This window comes from Symphalangus syndactylus, chromosome 9 (assembly GCF_028878055.3).
Source record: "Symphalangus syndactylus isolate Jambi chromosome 9, NHGRI_mSymSyn1-v2.1_pri, whole genome shotgun sequence".
In the NCBI taxonomy this organism is placed as follows: domain Eukaryota; kingdom Metazoa; phylum Chordata; class Mammalia; order Primates; family Hylobatidae; genus Symphalangus; species Symphalangus syndactylus.
This window is the reverse complement of record NC_072431.2, coordinates 67,311,313-67,331,226: the sequence shown is the minus strand read 5'-3', so window position 1 is coordinate 67,331,226 and position 19,914 is coordinate 67,311,313. Positions and strand designations below refer to the sequence as shown.

Below are 19,914 nucleotides of genomic sequence, written 5' to 3'. Positions count from 1 at the left end.
TCTCCAAGGAGATCAGCATAGGTCTGGTTTGTTTGATTTTTTTAAACTACACTGCCTAACTAAATCCCTGCATTACTCAAGGTTTTAACAGATATTTTAATTAATTGGCTAACTGTTTATTTGTTACTTGTCATGAGTTACAGAAATCCAAGTATGTTTCTCAATTCAATAAAATTCCAAGTAGAATTTCTTACTGAACTTTAGCCTTTCTACTAAACGGGAAATTGGAGAGAATCCAAATTCAATATTTTTATGAACTCAAAGATGTGAATCTACATTATAATAAATCATATATAAGAACAATATTATATGGTTAAATGTCTTTTTTATTTTTTATTTTAAAAAAGAAAACCAAAAAGGTGTGACATTTCAGTGGGTACCTTCATATATCACTGGTGGCAACATACACTAGGACATTATGGAGTGCAACGTGACAGCCTACAGCACACTCTAAAAGGGCTTTATTTCCTTTTGCTCAATACTTTCATAAGAAATGCAGTCCAAAGTAATAACCACTGAGATATACCATTATTCATAATAATGATGAATTGGAAAAAATCCAAATATATAAAAATGGGTTAGGTAAATTATGGTATTATCAATATAATAGGATACTATGTGGTCACAAAAAATCAGGTTATGGAAAAGTATTTAATGGCCTTCGAGAAAGTTGACGTGAAACGTTGAGAAAGATAAAAGACTGGAATGCTTATACCACAAAATATTAACAGTGGTCACCTCTCAGTTTCACTCTGAGCACAATTTAAATGTTTTTCTTGAAATTTTCTGCATTTTCTAAGGTCTCTAGAATGCAACTATGTCACTGCTATAATCAGCAAACCAATAAATTCTACTGAAATAGTGCCTTTGGGTATTATAGGTTGAGCATCCCAAATCCAAAATGCTCCAAAATCTGAAACTATTTGAGTGCCACATGACACTCTAAGGAAATGTTCACCAGAGCATTTCCAAAAAAAAAAAATTTAAAAATCCAAAACACTTCTGGTCTCAAGTATTTCAAATATGGAATATTCATCCTATACCTTTTTAAAAGGGAACCAGCCCTGCTCTCACAACAGGAAGTTTTCCCCTCTGTGTTTCTCTGCAAGATGTATTCATAGGATTTTCACAAGGCATTCAACCCAGAACTGAGCACCACCTCAGACTTTCCCAACTTCAGACCCCCCGCTACATCCCAAATAAAAGGTCATGGGTGATCCCTATTGATGCTGACACTGCCACGGCTTCCAGCGGCAATTAGGATCCAGGGCAGTTAACTGTGCTCCACTGGGATACTTTGAGTCACATGAAGAGATATATCCACTAAGTAAAATGCTGAAGTATCAATAAAAGCTGGTGAAATCTGAAATAGCAATCAAGTAAAGACTATCATTCATGCCTCTCCTGGCCTCAGTTTCCTCACTCATAATTCTGGGTCTTTAGACTACAGGCTTAAGTTTTCATCCTACTATAAAGTTTCAGGGTTTCATGATATTGGCTAAGGGAGTGAGACAAACTGGGATAGTGCTGAGTAGAAGAGGACCCCCTGCTTCTGCTCACAATGTGAATTGCAGGAATCCCCTTGCTTTAGGCAGGAAAGTGGCAGGAGATGTCTGCAGTGTTGGTGATGAGCATGGAACTGCAAGGCTGAATGAAAATGCCAAGCCCTGAGACCCAAGAAGGTGATGCGCTGAGGAGGGGCAGCACGTTGGCTGAGTAATCTCTAGAGGAGTCAGAGATGTGAAACAGGGCCCAGTCAAGGAATGTGGTTATGATATAAAGAAGCCATTGATGCTTCCCCTTCCTATATCACACAGTCACCAGAGAGAAAATAAATGGCAGTGGATACATCTAAAAGAAAAGGAGAAAAAAACAATGTTTTTGTAGTTCTTGCTCTGGGAGGGGTGAGGAAGAGAAGAGTGTCAGGGCACCAGTAAAACCCTTCTAGCAGTAAGGGAACATGTATAATGCAGATCGAGGGGCTCATTTCTTAAAGGGAAATGGGGGCCAGAAGATGACCTTTATAAACCTCCAAATTGTATAGCACCCTCTGGAGTGTCTTCTATCTGAAACTACTGTAACCCACAAGGGGATTAGAGTGCAAAGAGTCTCTGTCTTTCCTCTGAATTACTGTGCTAGCAAGCCAAACAAGAGCAGAGTGTGGCCAAAGGAAAACCACTAAAGCCAGAAGAGTGATTATGTGATACTCTGGGAGTTGCAGCAGCATAGTGTGTGTGTGTGTGTGTGTGTGTGCATGCATGCATGTGCATGTGTATTTCTGCAAATCCCGGTGCAATCCTCCCAGTTGCTAGATCAACCTCAGCTCCCTGCTGTCAGAAAGTCAGAAACCTCTTGAGGGCAGGAAAGACACAGCCTGTTAAAACGGAATAGAAAGCAGCAGCCATTTGTCACCCCCTACTATTTCCAAGTGGAGGTGGGGGTGGCATGTGGATGGCCGTTCCTCCCCATTCCTGCACAACAGAGCATATAGCAATGCCAAGGCACAAGTGTTACAGGGTCCTTTCGCTCTGGGAGTCTTATGTAGGTTTCCTTGATCTCAAGTGAGACTGTAGGAAGAAGTATTTTATCTTCAAAGATTCCAACCCTAAATGAGAGCAACCTCAGGGATAAACTCTTCTGCACAGCCACAAGGGAGCTCAAAGAAAACTTTTCATCAAGGCCTTGGCTAGATGCTGGTTTTTAAAGAGAAAGGATAAATTAGGACAGAATGGAAATGATGGCCAAAAAAAAAAAAAAAAAGATCTCTCAGGAAAAAGAATGCCATGCAGATACTTGCAGCACGCATGCACGCACCCACTTACTCTCTCCTCGGACATGATGAGAAGTGCTTAGTGGGGCAGGCAGTAAAAGGTGGGCAGCAGATAGAAAAGAGATGAGCCAGATAGCCTGCCCCTCAAGACCATCAAATTGGTAAGAATTTGGTGTCCTTAACCAAAGTCTCTAGTTTAGCCACCTTTGAAGTAACCAACACACTGATGCAAGCTGGTGGTTTTATTATGGAAATTATGCTAGATTAATGGTGGATAGATGGCCAGGCAGGATGAGAGCAAAAGGACAGGAAGACTTCAAGAGTGGTTTTGGGGGACAGAGAGGAGAGGAAAAGGATGCATAAGATAAGCAAGCAGTAATTGGTATATCCATTTGGAATTATGGTGTTTTTTAATGACTATAACACTAAAACTAGTTATAGTATTCAAGCCCATTTAGTATAGCTATGACTCACTACATTTTTTTTTTTTTTTTGAGTCAAGGTCTTGCTGTCACCTAGGCAGAAGTACAGTGGCATAATCATAGCTCACTGCAGCCTCAATCTCCCCAGCTTAAGCAATCCTCTCACCTTAGCCTCCTGGGACTACCAGCCTGCACCACCATGCCCATTTTTTTAAATTGAATTTTTACTAGAGACAAGGTCTGGCTATGTTGCCCAGGCTAGTCTCAAACTCCTCAGCTCAAGTGATCCTCCCACCTTGGCCTCTCAAAGTGCTGGGATTACAAGCATGAGCCACTGCACATGGCCTAATTGCAAGTTGTATAAGACTAATCAATGCCTTTGGCTTTAAGGGCACTGTACAAATAATGAAGCTCTATAAATAAATATTTAAAATGTCAGCTGGGTGCGGTGGGCAGACAGCTTGAGCTAAGGAGTTCCAGATAAGCCTGGGCAATATGGTGAGAATGAGTCTCTACAAAAAATACCAAAAAAAAAAGAAAAAAAAAAAAAAACAGGCATCATGGTGCACACTTGCGGTCCCAGCTACTTGGGAGGCTGAGGTGGGAGGATTGTTTGAGCCTGGGAGGCGGAAGTTGCAGTGAGCCAAGATGGCACCACTGTATCCTGGGTGACAGGGCGAGATCTTGTCTCTAAATAAATAAAATGTCTGTCACCATTCCTTTTGGACTTTGGTATGGCATTTTTAAAAAATGTATGTTTGTGTTTAATTAGGATCCATTATGAAATTTTAAAAAATTGCAGCCTACATATACCTTAAATTGACTGACTGAAAAGTTATTTGTTATCAGATTACAGCAGGGTGGTGAGGACGGAAGGAAGGAAGCACTGGAGAGAACACCACAAAATCCCCTCTTTAGAACCTCAAAAATGTTGCACGTTTTCAAAGCCCTACTTTATGGGTTCAAGAAAGGATACTATTTTAAGAGAGCTTTTTTTCCCTATTTTATTTTAAGCCAAAAAACTCCTAAACTATGCAAACTCAATAAAAAAGATCCACACATACTAAAATACCTTATGCCTCCAAGAAGTGCAAAAATTAAACAAAAGAGGTACTCAGTCTGAAGTTTTAAAACCACTTATGAGAAGAACCCACATTTTTATGTGCTAATCACTAACAATAGTCCTTAATATATATGAATCCCTCATTTAAGTGAACTTTCATTGGAAAATTATTGTGAGCAGAGACACAATACACTTGCTGACATTTTCCTTCCTTCATACTTTAATAGATGTGGTATGAATATCACTATGCACACAAATAAAATCTAACACAGAACTTATAGGAAACCTCAGTTTGAATTATGGTCTAAATGCTCATATAAAGAATTTATTTTAAGAAAGAAATATAGAGTTATCCTGAAGTTCAAAATGTAATTCTAACTAGCAGCTAAAAGGTCTTAGAGGGCAAGTTTAATGAAGGAAGAAGACCTGCTATCCATGTAAACATAGACTCTTAAGAGCTTGAAAAGGTGTTGCCTTTAGAGCCAGTTAAACCTGAGACGATTAAACGTGCCCTTACAATCTATGCAATATCCTTTACCATCTCATTTATTTGTTTAGCAAATTAATGGGGCTTTACAGTATTGCTGAGAACATTACGTGTCTACATCCCAAAAGCCTACACTTTAGAAGTATTTTTAAATTGAGAAAATGTAAGCTTATGAATGCAGTAACAAATAGGTAAAAAATATTTCCTGGAATGCTGAGCTCAATCCCTTCCCAAAACATCATTCTTCCTTGTGACACTGGTGGCACCGCCAGCTTGATGGCTTTAATAGTAGCTGATCAGTATACCCAAAAAATTCTCAAAAAGATGTGTTCTACAAACATGTACTAGTGAAGGCATTAGCAAAATAAAGGTTTCTTTGGGGGAAAAAAATCACTGGTGACATTCCTGAGAAGCATTCACAATTTTTCTATTAATATTTACATTAATGCTCAAAAACCTACAGGTAGACACACCGAGTCCATGTGTCCTGCTGGATGGGAGTTTGCTGCAATACTTTATTAACACTGAAAAGGAGATACATTAAATATAATGTCTAGCTAGGCCAAGCTTGTCGAACCCGCAGCCCGCATGTGGCTCAGGACAGCTTTGAATGTGGCCCAACAAATTTGTCAACTTTCTTAAAACATTTTGAGATGGTTTTGCCATTATTATTTTTCTAGCTCATCAGCTATCGTTAGTGTTACTGTATTTTATGTGTGGCCTAAGACAATTCTTCTTCCAATGTAGCCCAAGGAAGCCAAAAGATTGGACACCCCTGCCCTAGCTGATAACAGCTCCCTCTTATGTTTTACCTACCTCTAAAGACACTTGATATACACATATACACACGCATGATGCAGTGGACTATTCATGTGTGTGTATCTATAAAATGACCTGCCACATAAGGTGTTATTTTTCTTTATAAGCAAGGCTATCATAACAGTCTTTGGATCTGAGTGATTTCTGTGTCATTGACAGATCATGTATCAGACTACAAGTTACGGTCTCCAATGTAGGAAAAAAGTGGCATCTAGACTTAAGACTGGCTGATCCCTATTATCAAACAGGAAGATTTTTTTTTTTAAAGGAAAAAAACAAAAGCAAAAGAAAATCTCTAAGCCAAAGCTGGGGCATATCGATTCTGTAGGTCTGGATTAAAACCCTGTGGACTATAAATATTTCCAAATGTCCCCAGCTGATGATGCACCAGGTTTGGAAACCCTGAGCTAGAGCACAAAGGCACCTTGGCCGGTGAGGGAAGCACGGGCTGCATGGTGCTCATCATTTTCTTTCTGAAAGGTCAGGCTGTGGTGGCAGAGTGGAACGTAGGCTTCAATGACACCAATCCAGAAATGAAAATGCAGACACCACACGCTCATTTTCAAACACCTATTTTTGGGTGCAACATTCTCCTCCCCACCAGCTTGTGAGAGAGGAGAAACCTTCAGTGTGGTGAATAGAGAGAAATGAGAAGCAGCCAAGTAGTGCATCTACAACACATGAATATCCGACCAAAATCATTCCAGAATGCTGTAGGATCTATTCCGAACTCAGGGTCTAAGGGGGTGTTTAATGCATGAGTCATGATGTGTGAGAGTAAATAACAGAGTTTGCCTTGAGGCACAAGGAAGAGGTTGTAGGTAAGATGACCTAAATGTCCCGAAGAGTCTGGAGGCAGAAAAACATGTTGCATTACAAGAGGATGAACAGAGTGAAGCAAAAAATGAAAAAAATCATTTCCATCTGTGTAACTCTAAGCCCAAAACATTGCAATCTTTATTTGGAAAAGAGTTAATGAAGATTATAGAACACGAAATGACTTTCCATCAACTTATGTCTCCAAAAGAAGAATGAATTTGCATTTTCACTGAACTGATCAAATGTTATCTAAGAGTTGCTTAATTGCCTTAATGGTTTAATTCTATTTGCTGCCAATCTGATTAGCAAAGTGTGTGTCTGTGTGTGCACCCGTGTGGGCTGGCATTAAACGGGAGGGTGAAACCTATTACTGAGAGAACAGCAACGTGGAGCTGTCTGGCTTTTGGTTAATTGAGAAACCACAAGTGGTGTGAGAAGGTCAGCCTATCATTTATTTTAATTTTCTCCTCTCTTGTTTTCCCAGTCACTTGTTCATCTCAGGAACTTGCCTTAGACTTGAGACCACTAAGAGCATGTGTTAATTTGGGTTAAGGAGAAGGTGAGCCCAGGTATTACCGCGAGTGTAGTGATTTAGCAGGAACCTGGATATAATTTAATAGATCCTTCATGCCTCAGCCAGATATGGTTAATACGGATTGGAGTAACATCTTACAGAAGCTAATACTTACATTAATCTCTTGGGACTTTATCTCTTGGGACACTGAAACAATGCATAACCTAACAGAACAGAAATAATCTCTCTCAACCTGCATGGGAACGTCTAGTGATAAAAGTACTAAAATGGTTGCTTTTGGATAGGGTTAAAGTACTGAAAGGTGGTTTCAGAATCACTTCTGATCGACCTTGAGGGAAGTCACAGTTTGTCTCTATGTCCTCAACTTCAAACTGGAGTGACTGGTTTTAAATTTGTTTTTTAAAGAGACTTTGGGCCAGGTGCAGTGGCTCACACCTGGAATCTCAGCACTTTGGGGGGCTGAGGTAGGTGGATCACCTAAGGTCAGGAGTTCGAGACCAGTCTGGCCAACATGGTGAAACCCCATCTCTACTAAAAATATAAAAACTAGCTGGGCGTGGTGGTGGCTGCCTGTAATCCCAGCTACTCGGGAGGCTGAGGCAGGAGAATTGCTTGAATCCAGGAGACAGAGGTTGCAGTGAGCCGACACAGTGCCACTGAACTCCAGCCTCAGCAAAAGAATGAGATTCCGTCTCAAAAAAAAAAAAAAAAAAAAAAAAAAGAGGCTTTGGGTTTTTCAGGTGTATCATAGGACCTGCATAGGAAGCTCTAAGAAAACTGAGCAAAGGAGGTTGTACCCTCAATTCCGAGCTCTCCCATCCACTGTGATTTAACTGGAGACATTCCACTTCAATGAGTTTCTAGTATTCTACACAAGATTTGGCTTGAAAAAATATTTTGTCTGTTAAAATATTTGATAAACCACTGCGATAGATGATCTCCGAGTTTATGTACAGTTGTAACAGTGTCTTCCTTCTGAACATCCTGTTTGTCCTAGTAGAAAAATTTATCGTCCAGGCACGGTGGCTCACGCCTGTAATCCCAACACTTTGGGAGGCTGAGGCGGGAGGATCACGAGGTCAGGAGATCGAGACCATCGTGGCTAACACGGTGAAACCCCATCTCTACTAAAAATACAAAAAAAAAAAAATTAGCCAGGCGCGGTGTCGGGCGCCTGTAGTCCCAGCTACTTGGGAGGCTGGGGCAGGAGAATGGCATGAACCTGGGAGGCAGAGCTTGCAGTGGGCCGAGATGCGCCACTGCACTCCAGTCTAGGCGAGAGAGCGAGACTCTGTCTCAAAAAAAAAAAGAAAACTTTATCTTCCTCTTCACAATATTTTGAGCTCTAACTCCTTCAAGACTTACATCAATGCCATCTCTTCTCCCTCAAGAGGAACAACCCTTTGGAGACGGCTCTCAGTTAACTGTGTAGACAGCTTTGTTGGAAAGCAATTCTGTGACTACATTTGACCACAGAGTAGTCTTTCCTAAACTTAAGGTGAGAAATACTCTGGCTACTGGGTCAAGGATTCCATGCTTTGAATTCTGGGTGGTGTAAGGCAGGGTTAAAAGTATTCCCAGGGAGGCCTAGCAGAGCAGCTCTACCTGTAATCCCAGAAGTTTGGGAGGTCAAGGTGGGAGGATGGCTTGAGTCCAGAAGTCGAAACCAGCCTAGGCAACATAGTGAGACCTTGTCTCTATAAATTGAAAAAAAAAAAAAAAAAAAAGCCAGGCATTATAGTGCACACCTGTGGTCCCAGCTACTCAGGATGCTGAGGTGGGAGAATCACTTGAGCCCAAGCAGTCCAGGCTGCAGTGAGTTGTGATAACACCACTGAACTCCAGCCTGGGTGACAGAGCAACACACTGTCTCAAAAAAAAAAAAAAATGTATACCCAGGGAAATACATATCAATAGCTTTGATATGTTAATTTCCTCAGATGCAGTAATAGAACTAAAATAAATTTGTCCTAAGGAAATACTGACAGATGTACACAATGATTTATTAATAGGAAGTTCATCTCAGCATGGTTGATAAGGGTGAAAAATCAGAAACAACATAAACATAGAAAATAAAGTTACATGCACAACAATAGTTAAATAAAAAGTTTTTACTCTGAAATAACGTATTGCATTAATTATCATGTTTTCAAAAAATTCACATCTCATGATGTGGGAAGATGCTGATTATATAGTTTAAGGAAAAAAGGCAGGACACAAAACTGTACATATATGCTGAAAATGCTGATATATCTACTCAAAGGAAATACATAAAAAGAGTAGTAAAATGGTTGTTACTTTAGTTTTCTTCATTGTATTTCGTGTGTTTTCCAAATTTTAAAAACAGATACTTTTCACTTTTACTATACTAAATATAAATGATTCTGAATATTCAGCAAAGTAGCCAACATGGTATCTATGTGCTCAAGTAAACTTGAAAATGACTTTGTTTATATGCTGGATTACATTTATTGATTTGCGTATGTTGAACCAGCCTTGCATCCCAGGGATAAAGCCCACTTGATCATGGTGTATAAGCTTTTTGATGTGCTGCTGGATTCGGTTTGCCATTATTTTATTGAGGATTTTTGCATCAATGTTCATCAAGGATATTGGTCTGAAATTCTCTTTTTTGGTTATGTCTCTGCCAGGCTTTGGTATCAGGACGATGCTGGCCTCATAAAATGTGTTAGGGAGGATTCCCTCTTTTTCTATCGATTGGAATAGTTTCAGAAGGAATGGTACTAGTTCCTCCTTGTACCTCTGGTAGAATTCGGCTGTGAATCCATCAGGTTCTGGACTCTTTTTGGTTGGTAAGCTATTGATTATTGCCACAATTTCAGACCCTCTTATTGGTCTATTCAGAGATTCAACTTCTTCCTGGTTTAGTCTTGGGAGGGTGTATTTGTCAAGGAATTTATCCATTTCTTCTAGATTTTCTAGTTTATTTGCGTAGAGGTGTTTGTAGTATTCTCTGATGGTAGATTGTATTTCTGTGGGATCGGTGGTGATAACCGATTTTTTATTGCATCTATTTGATTCTTCTCTCTTTTCTTCTTTATTAGTCTTGCTAGCGGTCTATCAATTTTGTTAATCTTTTCAAAAAACCACAGAACCAAAGACAAAAACCACATGATTATCTCAATGGATGCAGAAAAGGCCTTTGACAAAATTCAACAACTCTTCATGCTAAAAACTCTCAATAAATTAGGTATTGATGGGACATATCTCGAAATAATAAGAGCTATCTATGACAAACCCACAGCCAATATCATACTGAATGGGCAAAAACTGGAAGCATTCCCTTTGAAAACTGGCACAAGACAGGGATGCCCTCTCTCACCACTCCTATTCAACATAGTGCTGGAAGTTCTGGCCAGGGCAGTCAGGCAGGCGAAGGAAATAAAGGGTATTCAATTAGGAAAAGAGGAAGTCAAATTGTCCCTGTTTGCAGATGATATGATTGTATATCTAGAAAACCCCATCGTCTCAGCCCCAAATCTCCTTAAGCTGATAAGCAACTTCAGCAAAGTCTCAGGATACAAAATCAATGTACAAAAATCACAAGCATTCTTGTACACCAATCACAGACAAACAGAGAGCCAAATCATGAGTGAACTCCCATTCACAATTGCTTCAAAGAGAATAAAATACCTAGGAATCCAACTTACAAGGGATGTGAAGGACCTCTTCAAGGAGAACTACAAACCACTGCTCAATGAAATCAAAGAGGATACAAACAAATGGAAGAACATTCCATGCTCATGGGTTGGAAGAATCAATATCGTGAAAATGGCCATACTGCCCAAGGTAATTTATAGATTCAATGCCATCCTCATCAAGCTACCAATGACTTTCTTCACAGAATTGGAAAAAACTACTTTAAAGTTCATATGGAACCAAAAAAGAGCCCGCATCGACAAGTCAATCCTAAGCCAAAAGAACAAAGCTGGAGGCATCACGCTACCTGACTTCAAACTATACTACAAGGCTACAATAACCAAAACAGCATGGTACTGGTACTACAACAGAGACATAGATCAATGGAACAGAACAGAGGCCTCAGAAATAATGCCGCATATCTACAACTATCTGATCTTTGATAAACCTGACAAAAACAAGAAATGGGGAAAGGATTCCCTATTTAATAAATGGTGCTGGGAAAACTGGCTAGCCATATGTAGAAAGCTGAAACTGGATCCCTTCCTTACACCTTATACAAAAATTAATTCAAGATGGATTAAAGACTTAAATGTTAGACCTAAAACCATAAAAACCCTAGAAGAAAGCCTAGGCAATACCATTCAGGACATAGGCGTGGGCAAGGACTTCATGTCTAAAACACCAAAAGCAATGGCAACAAAAGCCAAAATTGACAAATGGGATCTAATTAAACTAAAGAGCTTCTGCACAGCAAAAGAAACTACCATCAGAGTGAACAAGCAACCTACAGAATGGGAGAAAATTTTTGCAACCTACTCATATGACAAAGGGCTAATATCCAGAATTTACAATGAACTCAAACAAATTTACAAGAAAAAAACAAACAACCCCATCGAAAAGTGGGCGAAGGACATGAACAGACACTTCTCAAAAGAAGACATTTATGCAGCCAAAAAACACATGAAAAAATGCTCATCATCACTGGCCATCAGAGAAATGCAAATCAATACCACAATGAGATACCATCTCACACCAGTTAGAATGGCGATCATTAAAAAGTCAGGAAACAACAGGTGCTGGAGAGGATGTGGAGCAATAGGATCACTTTTACACTGTTGGTGGGACTGTAAACTAGTTCAACCATTGTGGAAGTCAGTGTGGCGATTCCTCAGGGATCTAGAACTAGAAATACCATTTGACCCAGCCATCCCATTACTGGGTATATACCCAAAGGACTATAAATCATGCTGCTATAAAGACACATGCACACGTATGTTTGTTGCGGCACTATTCACAATAGCAAAGAGTTGGAACCAACCCAAATGTCCAACAATGATAGACTGGATTAAGAAAATGTGGCACATATACACCATGGAATACTATGCAGCCATAAAAAATGATGAGTTCACGTCCTTTGTAGGGACATGGATGAAACTGGAAAACATCATTGTCAGTAAACTATCGCAAGGACCAAAAACCAAACACCGCATGTTCTCACTCATAGGTGGGAATTGAACAATGAGAACTCATGGACACAGGAAGGGGAACATCACACTCCGGGGACTGTTGTGGGGTTGGGGGCGGGGGGAGGGACAGCATTAGGAGATATACCTAATGCTAAATGACGAGTTAATGGGTGCAGCAAAACAACATGGCACATGGATACATATGTAAGAAACCTGCACTTTGTGCACATGTACCCTAAAACCTAAAGTATAATAATAATAATTTAAAAAAAAAGAAAATGACTTTGTTCCCATCAGCTTTCTTCAATTTTTCAACTATGTGATACTTCCAAATCACAAATGTTTTGATGAGTCAAAATCTACTCTTACAACAACTAAGACAGGAATCCCAAAGGCCTAAAGAGAACTGACCTTGGGAAGTATGAGGAAAATCCCTCTAGAAATGGGTTCTAGTCTCCACTATGCCACAGGCCAGCTGCAAGGTTCAGCAAGCAGCTTCATGTCTTGGGGCTTTAATGTCGTCATTACAAAGGAAAGGTGCATGGCTCATTCTTTTTTTTTTTTTTTTTTTTTGTATTCCCAGTGTTTATAACATTGGAAGTTGTCAATAATGTATACAGATTAACAGACAGATGGGCAGATGGATGAAGTAGACAAAAGGCTATTACTAAGATGAATTAATATCCTAGCTTCTTGATTCAACTCTTCAAATCTATACTATGAACTCTCTTGGTCACACAAATGAAACTTGAAACATACATAGGGAAGCACAGTTTTTGATCCTTGTAAGCTTAACGTCATACTTCTTCACAGATCCACTAATGCCTGAGATAAGTACAATAAGGAAAACTCAGGTTTCACGAAGAAGAGAAACAAGGGGCTACTGCCTATGAACAGGTAGTGAAAGATCCAGAGGTGGGAGCAGTTGAGTTGGAGTAACTCAATAGAGTTGAGGCAATAGAGTAACATTTTTTTTTTTTTTTTGAGACGGAGTCTCACTCTGTCGCCCAGGCTGGAGTGCAGTGGCACAATCTCGGCTCACTGCAAGCTCTGCCTCCCGGGTTCAAGCAATTCTCCTGCCTCAGCCTCCCAAGTAGCTGGGACTACAGGCGCCCGCCACCACGCCCAGCTAATTTTTTGTATTTTTAGTAGAGACGGGGTTTCACTGTGTTAGCCAGGATGGTCTTGATCTCCTGACCTCGTGATCCGCCCGCCTCGGCCTCCCAAAGTGCTGGGATTACAGGCGTGAGCCACTGCGCCCGGCTCAGTAACATTTGATGGTCAAAGCCAGGAGACCAAGATTTATCTGATTAAATATGCAGTGTGGAACAGTATTCAGGATGAAAACTAAGAGATCCAAACTCCAAAAACAAAACCCAAAAAACAAAAAATCAAAATTTATACAGGGCATCTGGCCTAAGATAAAAACAGAGAGAGAATGGAGGTTTAAGCAGTAGGAGTCAGAATTCTAGAACAACATAGGACAGTATCCTCCAAAAGACACTCAAAGATTGTGGCCTCCAGTGGGTCCGAGGTGTAACAGATTGATACAGCCCATCTTGGTCACCCAGGCTGACTCTGATCAGAATAAAGTACTCATCTCTTGGAGGCCACTAGAATGCCACTTAATAGATAGATGATAGGTGCTGAATGGAAGCACAAAAGATCGGTGATTAAGACCCATCTTAAGGAGCCCCCAACTTGCAAATGGGGCATAAAAAATAAAATCAGGCTATCTGCTATTTATATAAACTCCAATTCTATTTTATGAGCTGGGAGCAGAAAAATAGAGAATACACTTCTGCCCTTCATCTTTCTAGGTATCAAAGCCTTTCTAGGCTAAGCCACAACTAGGACTGTTCTCTTTTACACAGTGAAACCTTTTCGAAGTGAGTAGCCTAGTAAATTTAGAGGAGTAAACTATTCTTGCATATGTCTTCAAGATCTATAATGGAAGATAAATCCTGTTAGCCTGGGCATGGCAAGGCAATTATTTCAACTGCTACATTTCTGTGGAACAAACAAAACGATTCCAGGCTTATGCATTTCCTATTTGACGGAGAAGGGAAGCAGCACTATGCTCACCATGCCTGGAACACTGGTTGTCACGACCAGTGGCAACCAGAATGGAAGAGAAGCCTTGTCTATTATCACCACTGGATATCAAAGTCCTTTGGGCTACATGTGCTCACATTCGCCTGTCCAAACCAGCCTGTGACCGAATGGTGCTGAGCAAGAAGCAAAGGAAAAACGATCATGCCAGGAACATCAGGGCATTTTGGATGCAAAGCAGAAGCTTATCTTTTTTACTGTTGCAGCTCCAGAGAAAATCAATTTTGACACAGAACTGCCACTTTACAAGCAAATAACTATACTTTCCAATAACCTAATCTGTGCAAAGCCTACTGAAAATTCCCTAAAGAACCAGTAGTTAAAACCTCCATTAAATCAAAGGGTTTAATACGGGAAGGGAAGAGAGGATGCAGTTTGACTTGGGAATGTAATGGACTCAGTGGGGAAATAAATATGTTGTTTTATGTGTACAGTTACAGAATATGAGAACACGGCATTCATTTCAAAGGGAATTCTCTTGCTGTGCAACTTATTCCTAAACAGATGTGATTTTTGCTTATTCAAAAACATTTAGGTAACAATTACAGCATAATAAATTATAATTGCCATCATCTTCCAGCTATGCAATGCCTTCTATGCAAACACAAAGAAAAGGCAATTACACAAAACTATAAAACCCATTTTCAGGTAGGTTCTGCAGCCTACATTCAAATAATCTACATTATTCCCACATAAACACTGTATTGTGCCATATATATATATATCCTACTATGCCATGTGGAAACTACCTAGCAAATAACTAGGGTTTGTTAATCACAGGCTTGGATGGCCCCCAGTGGGGTAGTTTTAGGGGTGCCAGGAATGCCTTCCAGCCCTCAGATACCTACTTTTGCAGTCTTCAACTACCATCAGTCACTCCACCATACAGAGCTTCAAGCCACTGGTCACTCCAATGCAAATGCTCCAAAGAGGTGGAACATTACGTAGGCAGCAACGTTTTTAAACCTTAAAACAACTAATGTACCAAATTTTCAACAGGACATTGCACTAAGGGTATGGCATCATCCAGACACTCTAATAGTGGGAAAGAAACGGTGTCCCTGAGACAAGGACATTGGTGCACACTCTCAAACAATGACAGGGAATATGCCAAGTAGGAGTGAGAAGAAAATAAATTCAGAGAAAAAGGTGTGGTTCTAACATCCACAAATTTGTCCATATCCCTTTTATACCAATGTTTTATTTCACATGGAAATCATGTGAAATCATGTATTTCAGGCATGATGACAGAATTGAAATGTCCTCATTCTGAAAAAGGACTTATCCTCCTTTATCGCTCACATTTACCATGTAGTATATCTCTGACAGGTAGAACAGCATGAGTGTGATGTGGACAGCTTGTCTTCAGATGAGCAATAAACTGATAAACCAGAAAAACTGATAAAAACAGGAGTTAAGACACTTAAGTTTTACTCTTATCTACTACTTAGTATCTTAACTTAGGAAGTGGCTTAAGCTCTCCGAACCTGCACACCATTCAGTATTCACCTTTACTTACAGAGTAGCCCCCAGGAAGACTGGTTACAAAGGCATTGGGAAGAAAAATGAAGAGCACACAGTGTCCTTACCCTTGAGAGACTCAGTCTCCAGGGAGAAACAGTGGTGTGAACAAATGACAACAGAGATGAGATCAGGGCTTGGGTAAGTACAGGGAAGGGACCATCTACCTGCTCAGAAGGGTCTCAAGAGGACTTTGCAGAGTTGGTGTTATGTCCTGAAGGATAAGAAGGAGTTTGCTAAGCAGGCAAAGCAGGGATGGAGGGCATGCTAGGAAATGAGAATAACATGTACAAAGGCAATCTGCAAAACGAAGATAACGTGTCTGTGACAGCGCTTTGTTAACCATAAAGTGCTTTACAACAATGGAGTATTTATACTGTTAATAGAAAGCTGCACAAGGGGTTGGCGAGAGTCTCTGTGGCTCACTCACTCAAAGGAATACCATTTTGATTAGGCTGCGTCACGGTATACAGTGACCAATTTAAGGATCATCTGTTCAGCAAGGCATTTTAAAATTTTCCTTCTCTAACTAGTAGGGAACCATCTCACAATCACAACTAAAGAAAAACGGAAGTACCTGGAAGCGGCTTCCTATGTATTCCTTTAATGTCTCATTTGCTGCTGCTCTTTGAACAAGTCCACTCCAATCTCCATCCCTAATCACGCATTTTGTCCTGCATTTGGAAGTTTACACTGATACCCTTCTTCTTTATGAAATACGTAACTTTAAAAGAACGAAAAATCTTGCTGCTGAGTTGACACATCTATGCTGACGGTGTGCTTCCTAAAACATTTTGATCACTTCTGACTCCTGAATACAGGCATGGTTTTACATAATTAGAGGCTATCGGAAAGTCTCAGACCTAAAGCCCCACTGGTAAGTGACACTGAGTGGCTACAACTGTACTTTCACATGAGCATTTTAGATGAGAATGTGCTGCAGGTGACGAAGATGTTAACTAAAGCCTGTGTGGGTAACCATGTGTCGGAACATGAACCGCTATATAAGAACCAAAGTATTTGACCAAAGACTGCATGAAGGCAAGGAAAACTTGACTACCATACTCCTAAAATCTAGTACAGTGCCTGGCATAAGAATAGAATTCAATAAATGTTCATCATGGAAGCAAAGATTAACTGGGGGATATCCAAAGACAACCAGTATGTCCACAAAATCAATCCAACTAGTCAGAAGAAATTACAAAAATATAGATAAGTGGTTTTAAAAATCAGTGCCCAATACTGAACAGGGTGAAAAATCTGACACCACATATAATGACATCTCTCTAAAGCAGCACCTTCAAAGTGTGAATGACGGTTTTGCTTATACTTCTTTATCTATGCAGTCCTGACCTGGGAGAGTGGGTGGCTTTCCATCTGGACCAAAATTTTACTAGCCTCCTTCATATTTATAAAATAATATCTCTCTCCAGTTTGTCTTATTTCTCAAGCTTACTAGTCCATTTGATTATTAGAATGGAATATGAACACCATCATAAAATTACTGATTAGAATGAACCACATCACCTGAAGAATGCCTTTGCTTACTTAAGCTTCAATCTAATGCCCGAATCTTTCGTCAAAGGTTAGAACTAAAACGAGTAACATGAATTCTATGTCTGAATTTTCTGGAAATCTGTAACTGGGGACATTGTCAGTTATATCCATCAGTGACTCTCAAAACCCATGTGAACATTTTCCTAAGAATTTAGAAGTTAGCAAAAATATACCACTTCCCCCATTCTACATCCAAAACCAAAATAAGGAACTAGTTATCTTTTCTGAAAATAGGAATTATCACATTATTTCATTGTCTGGGCTATCAGGAGCCTCTGTGCTGATTTCACAAATGACCTCAGCAACTTCAGGAGGTGGGTGGTTTACAAGGTTGTTTTCTCACCTCTCACATCTAGTACTCACTGTTATTCCTATTTTATTAAATTGCTTCAAATGCCTTTTTGAAAGCTATGGGGTAAAAATAACTATAATAGTAAAAAGATTTTTATTTCTTTATATAATTCTCCTATTTGTTCACATAATATTCCTCTGTTCAGTTCAAACATAGGAATTACAAAAGTTAAAGCAGGCCATGCCAAGTACGTTTTTGTTCTTTATGGTAGACAAAGCTGCTGATTGACAAAGATGATGTTCAACTGCTATAAAATTAATTTCCGTCTAAAAAAGAAATGCTTGATATTACAGCATAGTCCATTGGAGAAATGCGTATTTAGGCAGATAAATACATCAGCTGCAGACTATAAGATACAAATGTGGTTTTACAGAACAAATATACCCTGCGAATAAGAAAAATGGAAATAGAGTAAAATTAGACCACCTATCTTCACCTTAATAATTTTAAAATCTAGAGGTAGCATGGTTATTTTAAATTTATTTTAACTGCCTATTATGTTTGGCTAAGGAGATTTTTGTAGCCATACATTGAACATACACACAGTATGTAATGACTTTGCTTCTTGGCAAGCAGCACTCTTTCAAAAAATCTAATTTATTAGTAGAAATGTTACAGTCATAGCTTAATGCCAAAAATCCCAGATGGGTAGGTTAACAATTGTCAAAGGATCTGATACCTGAATTGGGATGAGGAATGGAGAAAAGAGGAACAAATGAAGGTTAAACTAAAAAACACTGCAAATGAAAAAGAGGGAAGTGTTTAATTTCTCACTGGGGTCATGCTAACAGTAGTCAACAGAATCTATATCACATAGAGTATTAGAATTCAAATGTGAGTGACCACACCAAATGGAACTAGAATCCTTTAAGCAATTTGACGAGAGAAAAGAAACTCTCCCTATTACTGGCACAGGATTAAGTTTTGCTGACATCCCTCTTCATATCATTTCCAGATTTAAGACATGCCTCCTCTCCAAGGCACATCTTCCCTGATCTCTGAAATGGAAACATGAAAATCTCAAATGATTCAAAAGAATGTTAAATGCCCTCTGATATAATACTGTGCTAAATGTTTTTTTACATCATTGGTAATTTGTTTTATAAAATTGGGAAATTATTTCTCCTTTACACAGAAAAACATAAGCTTATGATCATTTATAACAGAGAATTTTAAAATTGATGCCTGCCTGCTCACCTCTAAGACATGCTTTGAGAAATCTCTTGTGATCAATTTGTTTGAATGTTCTGCATCATGACTCTTCATATACAAGATTTTCCACAAATTGCTGGTTTCTATACTCCCTGAAATCTCGGCTTAGTTTAGCTTTTTTGTTATATAGTGCAAGACTTTGAATAATGTGATTTTTCTCCATCAGTGACAGAAGTCTAGAAGCATTCTGTGGGATCACATACAAAAATGCAGCCCCTCTTACTAAATTAGGTCTGTTTTCAAGTTTTCAGAACCAGAATTTAATAGAGAATTTAGTTATTTATGTGTTTTCCTTCCCTATAAGTGTTTACATACTTGGTAACATCCAATTACTATTATTTTCACCTCTAACTCCTAATGGTCGAAGACTGTATCTCTAACTTTCATAAACACAAAAACTGGGAATAAATTCTAAGAATGAACTAGAAGGGAAGCCCAAAATCACCTAATCCTCAACACTCCAACTATCTCGGGTCTTTGGTCCAAACACAACCTTTCTGAGCTTCCATTTCTGAATCAAGAAAGAACAGCAGACTTGGAACTCTAACAGCTTCCATTTCTGAATCAAGAAAGAACAGCAGACTTGGAACTCTAACAGCTCTATAAACCAAGACTTCTCTCCACTTCTTATATTCACTTTCTCCCTTCCCTTCCTCAGTATCCTCCCATAAAAATACTGGTAAGAGGGCCTGAGGGATGTAAATCTTATGTTTCTGTTTCAGGTAGAAGCAGCAGCCCATAGGACATTCCTCAGTACCTTCCACACAGAAGGTTGTCGATAGACACCTATTGAATGGTGAGTGAATAGGCACACGAATGAAAGAGAAGGGAGCACATGGATGAGAGTTTTATTCCCTGGTCTCAGCATACTCTGATGCATCTTCCATTAGCACTGGATTCTTATGCAGTTACAACCCACTTAACACTCAGATGTTCCTTGGATCACATGTGCAGTGACTCATTTTACTTTTATTTCCATCCATGGCAATCACACATGTTAACCTATTCAAATGAATACTTTCAAAACACTTAAATATTTTGGGTTTGTAGGAAGATGTTTGGAATACATTAAGCTTCTTTTCAATCTATAAATTGCAAACTAAGCTTGTGAGTCTG

At 39.4% G+C, this 19,914-nt stretch overlaps 1 protein-coding gene across 10 annotated transcripts in view; it reads right to left on the bottom strand.

The window, feature by feature from the left end:
- AUTS2 (activator of transcription and developmental regulator AUTS2) overlaps positions 1 to 19,914 on the bottom strand; it is a 1,235,532-nt gene that overhangs the window by 500,422 nt on the left and 715,196 nt on the right. Inside the window, exon 5 of one of the 10 annotated variants that reach the window (XM_055292942.2) lies at positions 15,811 to 18,584. The exons of the other annotated variants lie outside the window; for them this stretch is intronic. Coding sequence (XP_055148917.1) covers positions 18,504 to 18,584 — 81 coding nt within the window. The 3' untranslated portion in view covers positions 15,811 to 18,503. Of the gene's footprint in view, positions 1 to 15,810; positions 18,585 to 19,914 lie in introns of those variants that run through there. 10 annotated transcript variants of the gene reach the window in all.